The 14,813-nt window shown below is 45.8% G+C and overlaps 1 protein-coding gene and 1 long non-coding RNA gene across 2 annotated transcripts; one reads left to right on the top strand and one right to left on the bottom strand.

The window, feature by feature from the left end:
* The first annotated feature begins 8,755 nt into the window (after window positions 1–8,755).
* On the top strand, window positions 8,756–9,597 carry LOC112270532. Its single transcript, XR_002962774.1, has 3 exons — window positions 8,756–8,948; window positions 9,363–9,415; window positions 9,525–9,597. It is a non-coding gene; the product is annotated as an uncharacterized LOC112270532 (long non-coding RNA).
* Window positions 9,598–11,756: 2,159 nt separating this feature from the next.
* LOC100833687 (protein MOTHER of FT and TFL1 homolog 1) lies at window positions 11,757–13,132 on the bottom strand. Its single transcript, XM_003568570.3, has 4 exons — window positions 12,817–13,132; window positions 12,640–12,701; window positions 12,446–12,486; window positions 11,757–12,150 (listed from the first exon to the last, which is right to left on the bottom strand). The coding sequence occupies exons 1-4, from the start codon at window positions 13,009–13,011 to the stop codon at window positions 11,903–11,905; spliced, it is 546 nt and encodes a 181-aa protein (XP_003568618.1). The 5' UTR covers window positions 13,012–13,132; the 3' UTR covers window positions 11,757–11,902.
* Window positions 13,133–14,813: the final 1,681 nt, after the last annotated feature.

The following is a 14,813-nucleotide window of genomic DNA, read 5'->3' as shown; positions in this document are numbered from 1 at the left end:
TTTATGTCGATGGAAGTATACTCATTCTTGTTCTGTTGTTCGGCCACCAAAGCTTTGTTCTTCGCCTCCAGCTTCCGGTGCGATGCGAGCAGAACTTTGAAGGTGGCGTGGCGCTTATTCATGCAGCTCTGCAAGAAGGTGATCCACAGTTAGTTCTATTGCAGTGGCAAGTCAACAACTATCAGCTTCAGGCCGTTTATTCTAAACTCGGCCAGAATCTCGGGGAATAGTGTTTGAAGTTTTTAAGCTTCAGGCCGACTATTCTAAACCTGACCTGAATCTCGGGGAATAGTGTTTGAAGTTTTTAAGCTTCAGGCCGACTATTCTAAACCCTACCTGAATCTCGGAGAATAGTGTTTGAAATTTTTAAGCTCCAGGCCGACTATTCTAAACCCAGCCTGAATCTCGGGGAATAGTGTTTGAAGTTTTTAAGCTTCATGCCGACTATTCTAAACCCGGCCCGAATCTTGGGGAATAGTGTTTGAAGTTTTTAAGCTTCAGGTTGACTATTCTAAACCCGACCTGAATCTCGGGGAATAGTGTTTAAAATTTTTAATATTCAGGCCGACTATTCTAAACTCGGCCTGAATCTCGGGGAATAGTGTTTGAAATTTTTAAACTTCATGCCGACTATTCTAAACCCGGCCTTGAATCTTGGGGAATAGTGTTTGAAGTTTTTAAGCTTCAGGCCGACTATTCTAAAACCGGCCTGAATCTCGGGGAATAGTGTTTGAAGTCTTTTCGAACTAAGCTTCAGGCCGACTATTTCTTACTCGCCCTAAACCTCAGGGACTAGGAATATATGTGCTATAGTTAGAATAAAAAACTTCAAGAGATTTTTGTACCTCGGCAGCTCGGCTGGACTCGAACAGGGCGACCCTCGCCTGGAACATCCGGGCCGCCACCGACTCTGGAGTTGTCGCCACAGGTGGTGGCCCCACCAAAGCGTTCTGCTGTGCTGTCTGGATGGTGCCGGAGTTGACCTCGTAGCTGTCGGCGCTGTTCCAGTCCATCACATACTGGCCGAGCACCCCCAGCTGTGCCCGCTTGCTGTCCTAAGGGGACTCCTTGAGTACCCCGGATGGATGGCGAGCCGGAGGAACTCGGCAGCTGTTGTCCCGTCGGGATGGCTGAGCTCCTGGTCTTCTTGGCTCGTGCAGCCGCTAGTTGAGTCACTTGCGGCTGCAGCGGCGGCGGTGGCGTTGTTGTTGCTTGGGGTCCCTGGGTTTCTTCTGGTTGTGCGGCCGGCTATTGAGGAGGATCCATGGCCAACGGTTGTGGCTGCGTATCAGGCGCTGCCGATGAAGGAGCAGCCCCGGCCGCCGAAGTTCCGGCCGCAGATGTCCCGGCTTGAGCGACGCACGAAGCGTCGATGCCAGGGCCGACATCCCGGACGGGAGGTGTCGGATCTGCAACGGTCTCGTTTTCTCCCGTGGCCTGTGCTGAAGGCTCTGCACGCGGAGATGAGGCTGTCGGGATCTCGGACACAATGCAGGTCTGAGACTGTGTAGCCGTCAGAGCCTCCCTGCAGGAATGAAAGTTTGTTACCTTCATGTCGATTAAGAAAAATACCGACATTAGAGATCAAAATGCTACAAATCTTACCCGGCGACCATGGGCTTCGGCTTTGGTTGCCGCCCAGCGGTTCTCTTCCACTTCAAGGTCCTAGAAAGATCGGTGTCGGTGATGCGCTTCTCGCTGGCCGACACCGTAGCAGCTGCCGGACCCGACACCGTAGCAGTGGCAGGATCATCCAAGTCAGCTGTTCCCGGATCAATGCAGGCATGAATATTTTGGTGATAAGTATTCTGATATCTATGAGAGGAGGTCGGGAATCATTACCTTTGGCACGACGGGGCCCGGCATGAGAGATCGGCATGTGATCCTCCGAGTCCGGGTCTTCCAGGTCAGCTCCCAAGCGGTCGCTTCCGAAGCGCTTATCCGGCGAATGCCCGTCCTCATTGTGCTGAAGGGTGAATCTCTGCACAAAAGTATAAGGTTGCGCCGAGATAAGTCATTGTCGGATGGAAGCCGGCATACAATCATGTTGGATGAAAAGTGAAGATGTCTACGAATAAAAACTTACCAAGCGTGCACGGTTCTTCCGGCTGAACGGAACCATGCCCCAGCCCCAATTCTCGAACAGGTTCGTCTTGGCGATCGCTTTGACTCGGCGCCGGACCTCAGAATTGTCCAGCATGATTGTTGAAACCCGGTTCGGGTCGAACCGGCCGCTATGAAAACACATCTTATGTGTCCGGCGTTGGAGCGGACAGACCCGTCGAAACACAAACGTCGCCAACAGATCGTTGGCCGTCATCCCGTTCTCCTTGAGTGCGATGATGCCGGCATGATCCTCATTGATCTCCGGAAGAGAGTCCTTGGGGTCATGTTTCCAGTTCTTCTTTTCCTCCGGTGGACCGACTACGAATACCGGCGGGTTGATTCTGTCGGTGTCGGAGGAGTTCTTGACGTAAAAGAAGGTCTTGAGCCATTTCTTGCAGGACTCAAGACCTTGAATCCGAGGGAAGATGGAACCTCGGCGGTGTATGATGGTGGCGGAGACGCATTGGGTCATAGGCTTAGCGGCATCAGGATTGTCTTTGTCGGGAAGGACATGGGGCCGGAACATAAAGTATTTGGCCCACAAGTCGACAGAGGGCCAAAGGCCGAGATAACTCTCACAGCAGGTGACAAAGGCCAAGAGAGTGAGAATGGCGTTAGCCGGAAGGTGGTGTGGCTGGAGGCCAAAATAGTCTAAGAATTGCCTGATGAAGTCGCTAACCGGGAGCCCGAACCTGTGTTCCAAATGAGCAACAAAGACGACACACTCACCCGGCTCGGGTGTCGGTACGACCTCGTCGCCGGGAATCCGGCATTCCACCTCCTCCGGGATCCGCCAGGTGCGGCGAAGCCAGTCAATGTCTGCCGCTGACACATCGGAGCCCTCCCATCCGGCGCGTTCTGAGCCAGTGTCCTCCTCAGTGTGCTGAACGGTGGGGTCGATGGCGGCAGCATCACGGGAAGACGAAGCCATGGCGAGAGATTAGATCTGGTTTGGGGTCCGGCGAGAAATTGGTGGCGCAAGGCGCAGGTGAGCAAGAGAACGGCGGCAAAGGGGCAGGTAAGTGCGCACGGGAACGCAGCGGTGAGCTTGGCTGCTGGAGGCTAGGAAGCGCGGCGGCAGAAAAGCTCCAAACTTGCACCAATGGCAGGGCGCTCGAGAGCAGAGGAAGAGCTAGGGCTTCAGGGGGAAAGTGAAAGGACTTTCACCCCGTCCCCCTATTTATGGCCGGGCCGCAATCATGGGGCGTGGATCTTCTGCGCCCACGATCCCCGTGGCCAACGGTAAAATCGCGCACGATCGTGGGGGCAATTAACCCCATAAACGGCGCACACGCACGCTTACTGCGCAACGTGGCGCAGTAAATCCCGCCGAATCCGGGGAGATAAGGCTTCGCGTGGAAACCGAAATTCCCCCTCTTAATGGCCTGCCGGTTCTCCTGTCTGATGGGACGACACGCTCGCCTCAAAAGGTGCGCTGGCAGTACTTCTGATCTTATCTTCCCATTATTAAAGCACAGCGCAGAGTATGAGCGACAGGTGGCATTAATGTCGGCAGAGACGGATTTTCTATTGCCGGCCGTGACGAAGAAAGGAGTCTCGGCTCAAAGCTGAAAATACCGCACCGACTAAAAATGTCAGAGTTGCCAGATCTCGGCTGAGAAAGCTCGGGGTCGTTTCGGCATTTTCCTTGGTTCAGCCCTACTAGGCTTTGGGTCGCCTAAGTCTTGGGAAACTGTCGTGGCCCGACATCTTTTCCTGCCAGACCGCAACAGCTTCGGGGACTAGTCTCGGGGGATGACCCCGGGTAGGGTCATGACGACACATGTTAGCCGAGATAACGAGAGCAAAGCTGGCACAAGCAAATACGCCGACATCCTTAAGCCAAGTTAATAACAGGCCGGCATACGAAAGGTATGCCGGCATATCTATCTTGTCTTATGTGATTGCAGGATAAGCACAAGCTATCTGATCTCGGCCAACGCCGGGATGCACCAACGGTCTTATCCTGGGCACATGGCGCAAAGTAAAGCAGCGCCCCCTTTATGACGGAAAAGCAGCCGTTGCTCACGTCGCAGTGCCAGGCGACTGCACAGTGATGCGCCGTAGAAGGACCGATGACGAGGGCCGAGGCGTGGCTACAGTGCGCGCCGCCTGGCGGTACGAAAAGCACAAAGGTGTTTTGTCCCCTCCCGGACAACCCGGAGGGGACCATGGGGCGTACCCGGCGGGCCCCGCAGAAGATAGGGTTTGCTTTTGGTTCACATGTCAGTGTGACATTGGCGGCCTATAAATAGAAGCACCATCCCTCCTGGGAGAGGGGTTCCTCACTTAGTCATCTAGGGTTTTCCCCTTCTTCTTCTTCCTCCTCAAGAAACAGCTCAAGGAGCACCATTGTAGCCCTCGGTATCTCGGGTAATACAACAAAGCAGGAGTAGGAGTTTTACCTCATCTAGAGGGCTCTGAACCTGGGTAAAACAACGTGTGTTCTTGTGTTGTGCGTGGTTCTATCCCCCCCCCCCCCCCCCCCGCGGGGCTTGGGAGCTTTTTCGTGCAGGCACTTCTGTCAGGCTCGGCAACGTCAATTCTTCTAGGTTTTGGGAAGATCCGTGGATCAATAGGCTTAGGGTTTGTGACAATGCCCCAAACATTATTCCTTAGCGCGTTCTTTAGCTTTCGGTGGCGCAAGGTCTTGTCAAAAACACCTGGAGCGACTTTGTTGACCCTAACCTCAGCGTGGATGAGCTGAACCAATACCCCCTCCTGTGGGACAGGATCAGTTTAGTCAATCTTGGCACTGGTGACGACTGTTTCAAGTGGAATTGGACGGCTTCTGGCTCCTTCTCTGTCAAATCAGCCTACGAAGTGTTCTTCGTTGGCCGCGAAGACATGTTGGGTGTTGATTTGATTTGGGGGTCAAAGGCACCACTCAAATGCAAGATCTTCCTCTGGTTGGCATGCCATGGCCGTTGTTGGACGGCGGATCGTCTCCAGCGGCGTGGGTTGGATCATCCAGATCGATGTCCGCTCTGCGATCAGGTTCCGGAAGATATCTCCCACTTGTTGGTAGGCTGTTGTGGCTAGGGAGGTGTGGTGGCAGGTGCTTAGAGGATGGGACAAGCTTGATTGGCTACCGGGGCCGGGAGATAGCTTCGTCAACCGGTGGTCCTCCATTCCTTTGATTGGCAATGATCGCAAGCAATTCGCTACTAGCAGTGCTCTCATCTTTTGGTCCATTTGGAAGGAGAGAAACAAGGTGTCACGGCGAATAGGGCTAGCATTATCCGTGCGATTAGTCTTGAGGCGGTCTCCTGGTGTCAGGCTAGGCTCATTAGTGGAGTTGGGTTCGGTTGTATCCTGGGTGCGTTCGAGTGGAGAGATAGTGGGTAATCTCTCTTTGTAAACTCAGCCCGTAATGGGCTTGTAGCTGCTCCGCAGCTTTCTTCTTTTAACTGATGATACACCAGCTTTGGTTTATTCTAGACAAAAACAACGGTCCGGTTTTGAATCTGTCTTTTAACCATAGTGTACACAGTTTAAAGCTGACGGTGGTAATGTACAGGGTTTTGCACGTTGAAAAAGATAGTAATGAACTAATTGATCGGTTCACTACCAGACATTGACAATCGATGAGGCGTGCATCAAGAGGTGAAGTCTGTAGCTACCGCCGCACAGACGTTATTATTGCAAGTTCTACCAATGCTATCGGTGCAAAAAAAAAAGTGGAGGCACAGGTGGCCCCATTTGTTTCATTTAATTTCACAAATCAAGGTGATGTCAACTACTCTCCAATTCATAATAAGTGTCGCTGATTTAGGAGCACAACTTTGTAACAACACTTATTATGAATCGGAGAGTGTACTATTAATGAAAGAGAGAAACAAAGAAGAGAAGAAGCAAAGAGTACCGTGGCTGGCAGGAGCAAGAGAATGAGACAAGAGGATCGCTTCACGGATGTAAATAGATCGACAAGGACCGACGAAATAATAACTTTTATACATGTTTATTTGACGTGTATCTTGCTATATTTATTTGACATGTCTTTCTCTTATTAATTATGTGCTGATTGTCATGTTTTTTCCTTATTTATTCTTTTTGTGACCAAAGAGATTGCACGTACTGGTTTTTACATAGAAAAATAAATAGCTCGTGCTTTTGTTTATCCGTAGCAACGCGCGGGCACTCCACTAGTTAGGCTTAATTGTCCATAGGAACTCCAATGTGGGGAAGGTCTGAGATTATTTTGTCTCCTATTTCGAATGGCTTCTAGACTTAAATATGAGCTACAACATTAACTTCCCTATGTCAGTTCTAATTCCTCGGAAGAAAAGTAAAAACAAAAACATTCTAGGTGAAAAGATGTGAATCACACGGCTAAGTTTTTTGTTGTTGAAGGAAAGCCATCAAGGCAGATCATATTACTTAGCAAATAAGGTTACATCATCCGTGGTTATATGGACTAAAAAGTCCGGAGGACCATTCCACCGGACACAAACTAGAGGACCATCTACGCTGCTAGCTAAAATATTAACTTCCCTAGGTCTATTCTAAAAATTAATGGAAGCAATCTTCTGTCTAAGCTTCCTTAGCCTTGTAAAAAGTATCAAAGAAACTCTCTATCGGGAGTACATTATATACTAAAAGCCATATGAGGGCTATCTATGGGGAGGTCCATGGTGATCCACATCGACTGAATATTTGGACTGTTAAATCTTCTACTCCCTCCGTCCAACAAAAGATGTCTCAAGTTTGTCAAAATTTGGATGTATCTAGACATGACTCAATGTATAGATGCATTCAAATTTAATCAAAGTTGAGACATCATTTGTTGGACGGAGGGAGTATATGATGGGGTACTTATATCTGATGGGTTAGGGACAAAACATTAACGTGGTGGGCTAATATTTATCTGAACGGTATCAAACGCAACATGTCATTAGACGATAAATATGTTACGACATGACAACTTTTATTTTTCATGGGTCACGAGAATATTAAGTAGTAAGCCTAGTCAATTCGCAAAAATCAACAAGGTTTACAAAATTTCACATACAAATGACACACATCTATCATTTATTTGGTGGGCTAATACAACAACACATTTGTCTCCGTGAGTCAAAATATTAAAGATGCATAAAGATATTTCCTGCCCAATAGCACGGGATACATTTTTTAATCCTTATTATTTTCTACCTCACGTAGATATATATTGTTCTACTATTTACATGATAAGTCATTATGAAATCATAATTAATCAACCCCAATATATCTAGAAAGTAGAATTAATCAATCTCAGAACCCTACAAATACAAAATTATATGGAGTGAAATTTGTTTTGAACATGAGACAATGTTTTATTTGTATGTGATATGGTATTAAAATCCAGAACTAAACGCTAGATCGTGTGTCGGATGATCAATCAACTTTTGCATCAAACCGATAGATTTCTTTTTTCACGGATCATGATATTATTAAGTATTAAGATCTTTCTTCGCGAGAACCTATATTTTGTAAAGAAGATTTATTAACGGGCATTCAAAGAATTATAATTCTACATAATAACACATGATCCTAAATTTAACAATGGCTACTAATTAACATCGTATACGAGCAACTGACTAGATAGCAAATGAAAAAACATTTACTAATCAAATATCGCTGCAATGTCAAAACCAAACGACTAGCTCATGCTCTAAACTTTAATACGAGTACTGATATCATGATCATGTAAAATTTTAATTTGACATGATGATTTTAAAAAAGGACATACTAATACAGCTTAGTGTATACATGACCTATCGTTGCAATCAAGTGATTGGCCAATTCAGATTGCGAACTTTATTTTTGTAAGCATATGCGATTTATATAGCACGCATGATCTACCACCATCGTCTGGCACGTGGCATGGACTTTTATTCCAAACACACAACTAAAATCACATCAAACAATCAATCAGTTCGATGCAAAAACATCGATCAACCAACGTTTGTGAACTTAAAATTATGGACTACAATCTAAAATGACATAAAAATAATAATATTATGTGATGTTCAATACATGATATATTTGACTGTGTATGTAGTACAGTTTACTAATTCTATGAGTTTCTAACAACCAATCATTCACATGATCTGAGACATGACTTTTATTATCTTACCGGTCTAATAGCACATATTCCCTCCGATACATAAAAAGTGTCGCTCATTTTATATTAAGTTAGTACAAAATTTGTATTAAGTGGACGACACTTTTGATGATCGGAGGAAATACAAATGGTACAAATCTAATTTTATGCTTTTGAAATAATACAAAAATAATAAATCTCTGTGAGTCAAAATATAAAGATGTATATCGCGCGGGACACCGCGATACGCGATAGTTTTTGAAACCGGAGTCCGGAGAGTCCCGATCCATTTATTAAGAAGAGAGACATCACGATAGTTATATAAACAACAAGAGAAAGCGAGAAACCACAGCATTAGTAGGTGGCCGCTAGGAACCACGGATAGCTGCCTAACCACACGACACCATTTCCACCCATGACTTTCTTCTCCAGATTCGGACACTGCACGTCTCTGCAGCCTGCACCTGTACATTTTCGTTTTCTGGTCAGCAGTGCAGAGAAAAAGAGATGCCCTCTCCTAGTCGGAGCAGTGTGTGCTCCACTGTTCCGAGTGCCAGCAACATGGGGAGGAGATTCCAAATGTTAGGCCACCTGGCTCTCTGACCCCACGAGGATGGCAACTCCTTTCCTTCCAGTTTCCAGGAACTTGCGTTGCCTGTAAAAGAAGTTTTTGTCTCTGTCGCTCCTTCTGGAGGAGAAAGATTAATCCCCATGATAGATGTGGCCGGAGTCAACACGTGAATGGGAAAACTTGAAATCGGTTAGTACTTCGTTGTCACTTGTCAGTCCAAATATTGACAAGTCGCCTTGCACTACTAGTTTTGATTGATTTTCAGACGGCGTCGGTGTATAAGCTTGCTCATTGTTTCGTTTAATTCTACTCAGGCAAAGCTCTAAACAGCTGCCTACCGTGTGGGAGTTAAATTACACAAACTTTATTACTCTCTCCGTCTCATATTATATTTGTTTTAAAATAAACATATTTATATTTTAAAATATGTCTATATATAGATGTAATCTTTTAACACTTAATATGAGACGGATCGAGAATTTCTCGAGATATACATGACACCTATACATATTACAAATGCGATCGAACATCCTATCAAACGTATACAGAAGGGTGATCTGAACTTTACCATTTCTAGAGTAATAAGGCGGATCTCTCTTTCAGGCCAGAGTATTGTTCCATAATGGGATGCACAACAGAAAGATGTCACACACCAAGTAAGAAATCACTGGTGCTTTTCTTTTCGCCCTGAATGACCAGTAGCTTTAATGCTGATAACTTTTGAGCCAACACATGATTGTGCCATGCGTGTTGGTGCTCCCGCAGGACATAAGACGACGGTGTCCAAAAAAAAAGTGTCATGTGTGAATGAATCATGGGGGCCATCGATGGGCAGCACATAGACACACGCGTCCGTCGACAGGTATACATGTGGATCATGTGCTGTGAGCTGCATGTTCGTGTGCCCCATGCTCTGGTGTCTGGTCACTGCACTTGCCCCTGCCTGCGACCCTGCTCCTTTCCGTTTCACGTTGCTTCTGTTAGATTGGGAACATATAATTCACGGCCTCCATTCTTAGTATATACATTTATTTATTCTTACTTTATAGCTTGCTCGATTGCTCATCGTGGCAACCATCCAGGTCGGCATGGACAGAGCTAAGCGCTCTAAAATCTGCACTACACTAGCGAGACGAGCAAACGTCTGAAAATCTGAAATGTTTGTTTTTCAAGGTTTTCTTTTTTTTAGAGGAAGTTTGTTTTTCTAGGTAAATCTGAAGTTTTTCGGCCCACAACTTCTATTTTTGCTGACGATGTGGTGACTTTTATTCGGCCCACGATCAGAAATATTAAGGCCCGCTCGGCATTCTTGATGGACTTTGGGATGGCTACGCCTACGGGCTTGGTGGTTAATCTGGCCAAGAGTTTAGACCACCCGATAGGCTGTTCCGAGGAGCATTCGGAGATGATTCAGCGCGATCGAGTTGAACTGTCAGGTTAAGGATCTGCCATGTGACTATTTGGAACTACGACAAGATATCCGGTGCTCCCATCCATTAGAGTGCTACCGTGCTCCCTCCTAAAAAGTTCTTAAAAAATTTGAAATAAATTGAGTAGATTCATAAGATATGTGTCTACCATGTCACAAAGTTTCAAATCCAAATTCATTATATGCATAGAGAAACAGAAAAAGACAAATTCAGATTTGAGTAGGTCGCAAAAAGACAAAAACACAAAAGACAATTTCTGACACTATTCATGTTTTTATTTGTCTTTTTTGTTTGTCTCTTTGTATAATGAATTTGGAATTGAAACTTCGTGACATACTAGACACATATCTTATGAACCTACTTAATTTATTTCAAAAAAATTGAATCTTTTTAGAAGTGCTACCGTGTGTTGGGAGCACGGTAGCATCCTAAGTTAGGCTGAGCTCCATCAAAAATCCAACCATTCCTATGCTTCCTCCAAATGTGCCAGCAACAAAGGGGGCAACCACCTCCATAAAGAAAGGTAGTCCAAAGTCTCTCTTTGCCGTTTGAAGAATCAGAAATAGCTCTCCTCCGATCGGCCAAGTGATTTGCAAATAATTCCAGTATATATCTTTGGCCAAATTGGCAATTAAAAAACAGGTGTGCCCAATCCTCCAAAGCACCTGACCGACAAAGAACACAGGAATAATCATTTGTAACATGCCAGTGTCTCCTTTGCAGCATATCCCTTGTGTTAAGTCGATCATTCATCAGGAGCCAAGCAAAAACCTTCACCCTTGGGAATACACCTGCTCTTCCAGAGCCATGGATACCTCCATGAATCTGCAACATCAGCATTAACCCTTTGGAGATATCCAAGTTGAAGGACCTCCTGGTACTCCTCATAGGCCTCGGCCAAGAGAGGAAGCTGCAGCATTGGAAGCAAGGATCCACCAGGAAGCTCAGCATTGTTATCACATTTTACGTTCATTTATATACAACTACTATGTGATCCAATTGAGTGTCAAATGTCAACATTAACACTTATATTTTCATACCATGTATAGAATATCCGTTACTTGGGATCGATAAACTTAAGAGCATCTCTAGTAGATCTCGTAAAACGGTGGCCCGTAAAAACCTATGAGACAGACCTTAAAACTAACTTATGGTATCGTTTTGTGACTGGCGGGACATGTCCCCTAAACAAGTACAGTTTTACGCCACCGTGCGGGCTTGGTGGATTTGACCGGATTTAACGGTGGCGGACGTGCGCATGGTTTTGGTGGAAGAAATGAGGAGTTGGACCCTTAAACGGTTGTCAGAGCCCTAGATATAATGTGTGGTGGAAAGTTTTAGGTAACCCATAAAACTATTTGCAGGTTGGGCTGTTCTAAGAAGCCTATTTGGAACATTTTTCGTGCAAATTAAATCCTAAACATTTAGGGGTCGAAGCTATATGAGAAATCTGCCGGAGATGCTTTAATCGTTTGTTTTAGCCTGTCGTGCGTCTAGATTTTGGCGGAGTGCCGGCTCCACCTTTGATGGTGGCTCAGCGTGCAGATATATAAGGGAATAGCACACACACCACAAATCCCACAATTTATATATGATAACGGGAAGACGGTTCCACAGTTCAACTTATTAGGTCGAGGTGCATGCACGCACTCTCGCACAGCCGGCCAGCAGCAGGGTTTATCAGCCGGCGGACATAGAGAAGGTAATATTTAGCTAATAGCGACGGCGGTGGCTGGCCCGCTCCTTCTGTGCATTGAAGTACATGGCGGTGACGGGGAGTCCCAAGTTGTGCCGCTTCGCGAAGTCGCGTGTGCTGAACCCCATGCGCAACCCGGGCGCTTCCTCGCCGGGCGCCACCGCCGGCGGCGCCTCCACAGGCGCCCTCTGCTGAAACACCACCAGCACGTAGCGGTGGATGCCCAACGCTGGACGCGGGCTCATGTAGGACACCACCTCCTGACCTGCACAACGCGCAACCGCATTGATCATCGTTACCAAAACCACAAAGAAGCTGTAGTAGTACTACGTGCATGTCACGGAGTAACACGATTGAATTTGAAACAGCCTAAATTCACACCCTATTGTGGAACCATTAAGGAAACCTTCGTATGTTCGTTTATACGAAGCTTTTCCACCCACGCTCACAGAACGTTTGCAGCTAGACATAACATACCTAAGGATTTCGATTTCTCCTTTATTCACGAGCATAGCAAGCGGAAAAAAAGGAATTTAGCAAGAGTAGTACTAGTAGTATACCTTGAGAAGGATCTGCTCCACCTGGTATGTTAACAACAAGCCTGATCCAGAAGAAACGTGAAAATAGTCAGCCCACATACACCAACTTTATATTAAATCTCCCATACTTATGATGGATAGAAGGGAGTAATAACGTAAAGTGAATGTATAATCCAAATCTAAAAATGCAAAAACTGTTTTGATTAATTAGTTACCAGTGAAGCCACTCCCTCATGCTCGGCTCGCTCGGGCTCGGAGCATCTGGATCAATCATAACCTAAAAAATAACGCACAATTTACAGCAATAAGAACTGGATACAAGTATATATAACCACGCATATGCTCCCATTCAAGCGCACACGATCAGCTTGCACATGTGAGAAAAAACTGACCAGGGTGAAGAGGTCGCCGACCCGGCCCGCGATCTGGACAACGGGAGCAGCGGCGGCGACGGACGGTTTGATCTCGCAGCCGTTTGTGAGGTCCCTGGTCCCGAAGCGCACGGACAGTACCATGGTTGGCACGAACCTGTCCACCACTTCACCTATCACCCTACCTAGCACAAGGGGATCCACACGGGCTGCCATGGCCGGCCGGAAGCGAGGATCAGCGAGAGCAGCAACCGCAAAGTCAAGGTACCTAGCTAGCTAGCTACCCAACTCAATCTCTCATGATCGAGAGCCTGCCTCCGTCTACTAGCTAGTTTGTATGTGCTATGCCTGGATGGAGAAGACATGCCGATGGGATTAAGGGGTATTTATAAGTCGCTGGAGGTTGTGGAAAGATGACATGGGCGTCTGATGATAAGCATCCATGCCGGTTAATTGTTGCCGCAAGTTAGAGATAGTGTGTCGTGAAGCACATAGTTGAAAAAGAAAACCGTGTGTTTATGATGTAACTGTGTGCGACGATGGAATGAAAGCACACCGTACGTTACGAAATTCCAAGTGTGTCCATGTGCGATGTATCGTGCATGGTTTACGCATCGAAACCGTGTGCGATGAGTATATGCCCCGTTTGCAGAGGGTGCGTTTTATGTTAGTTCGCACATAGTTTAAAAGGGAAACCGTGTGTTTATGATGTAACTGTGTGTGATGGTGAAAGGAACGCACATTTACGAAATTCCAATCGTGCCCCTATGCGGTGCGGCACACGGTTTATGTCTTGAACCGATTGTGCGATGGTGAAAGGAACGCACACATTTATGAAATTCCAATCGTGCCCCTGTGCGGTGCGGCACACGGTTTATGTCTTGAACCGATTGTGCGATGGTGATCATAGTTGAAAACGAAAACGGTGTGTTTATGATGAAACCGTGTGTGATGAATGTATATGCCCCATTCTCAGACGGTACAATTTTTATTAGTAATAGCACATAGTCAAAAAGAAAAACCGTGTGTTTATGATGTAACATTGTGCGATGGTGAAAGAAACACACACAATTAGAAAATTTCAATCGTGCCCGTGTGCGGTGAGGCACACGGTTTATGCCTTGAACCGTTTGTGCGATGGAGCACATAGTTGAAAAAGAAAACCGTGTGTTTATGATGTAACTGTGTGTGATGGTGGAATCAAGGCATGCACACCGTACGTTAGAAAATTCCAACCGTGTCCGTGTGCGATGTATCACACATGGTTTACGCGTTGAAACCGTGTGTGATGAATATATTCCGCATTCGCAAACATGCGTTTTATGTGCGTAATCGCACATAGTTGAAAAGAAAAGCCATGTGTTTATGATGTAACTGTGTGCAACGGTGAAAGGAACACACACCTTAGGAAATTCCAACCGTGCCCGTGCGCAATGCATCAAATGGTTTATGCCTTGAAACCATTTGCACGATTAAGCATGCAATTGGAAAAGAAAACCATGTACAAGTTTATGATGTACTTGTGTGCGACGGTGGAATGAAGGGACACATACGTTTATGAAATTCCAAGCGTGGCCATGTGCGGTGCGATGCAGCACATGGTTTATGGCTCATTTTCTCGCAAAAAAAAATATGGCTCATTCGCACGTGGTGCAAAGATCAACTAGGTGTGATGGCTGTTACTCTGAGTTACAAAAGTGTTTATGGTACAAATTAAAACATGTTTGATAAGAAATTCAGACACGGACAAGAAATTGAAATAAATCAGTCGCTTAGAATTTATAAACTAAATTTAATTAGACTATACATAAGTTAAACTAGATAAAATAATAATAAACTATAGAGATCTAAATACCCACAATTGTAGGGGATCCACTGTAGCACCTTTCGGTTAAGAAGTGACAAACCTAACTAGTAGATGAAGTAACTGGTGTGCAAAACTGGAATGGAAACAACTGCGAATGCTTTAAAATATTACTGAGCAGTGTTTGTACTGCAAGAAATTTAAAAACAAGCAA

Source organism: Brachypodium distachyon, chromosome 2 (genome assembly GCF_000005505.3).
Source record: "Brachypodium distachyon strain Bd21 chromosome 2, Brachypodium_distachyon_v3.0, whole genome shotgun sequence".
Taxonomy (NCBI): Eukaryota; Viridiplantae; Streptophyta; class Magnoliopsida; order Poales; family Poaceae; genus Brachypodium; species Brachypodium distachyon.
The sequence above is the reverse complement of the archived record's forward strand: the minus strand, read 5'-3'. Positions and strand labels throughout refer to the sequence as shown.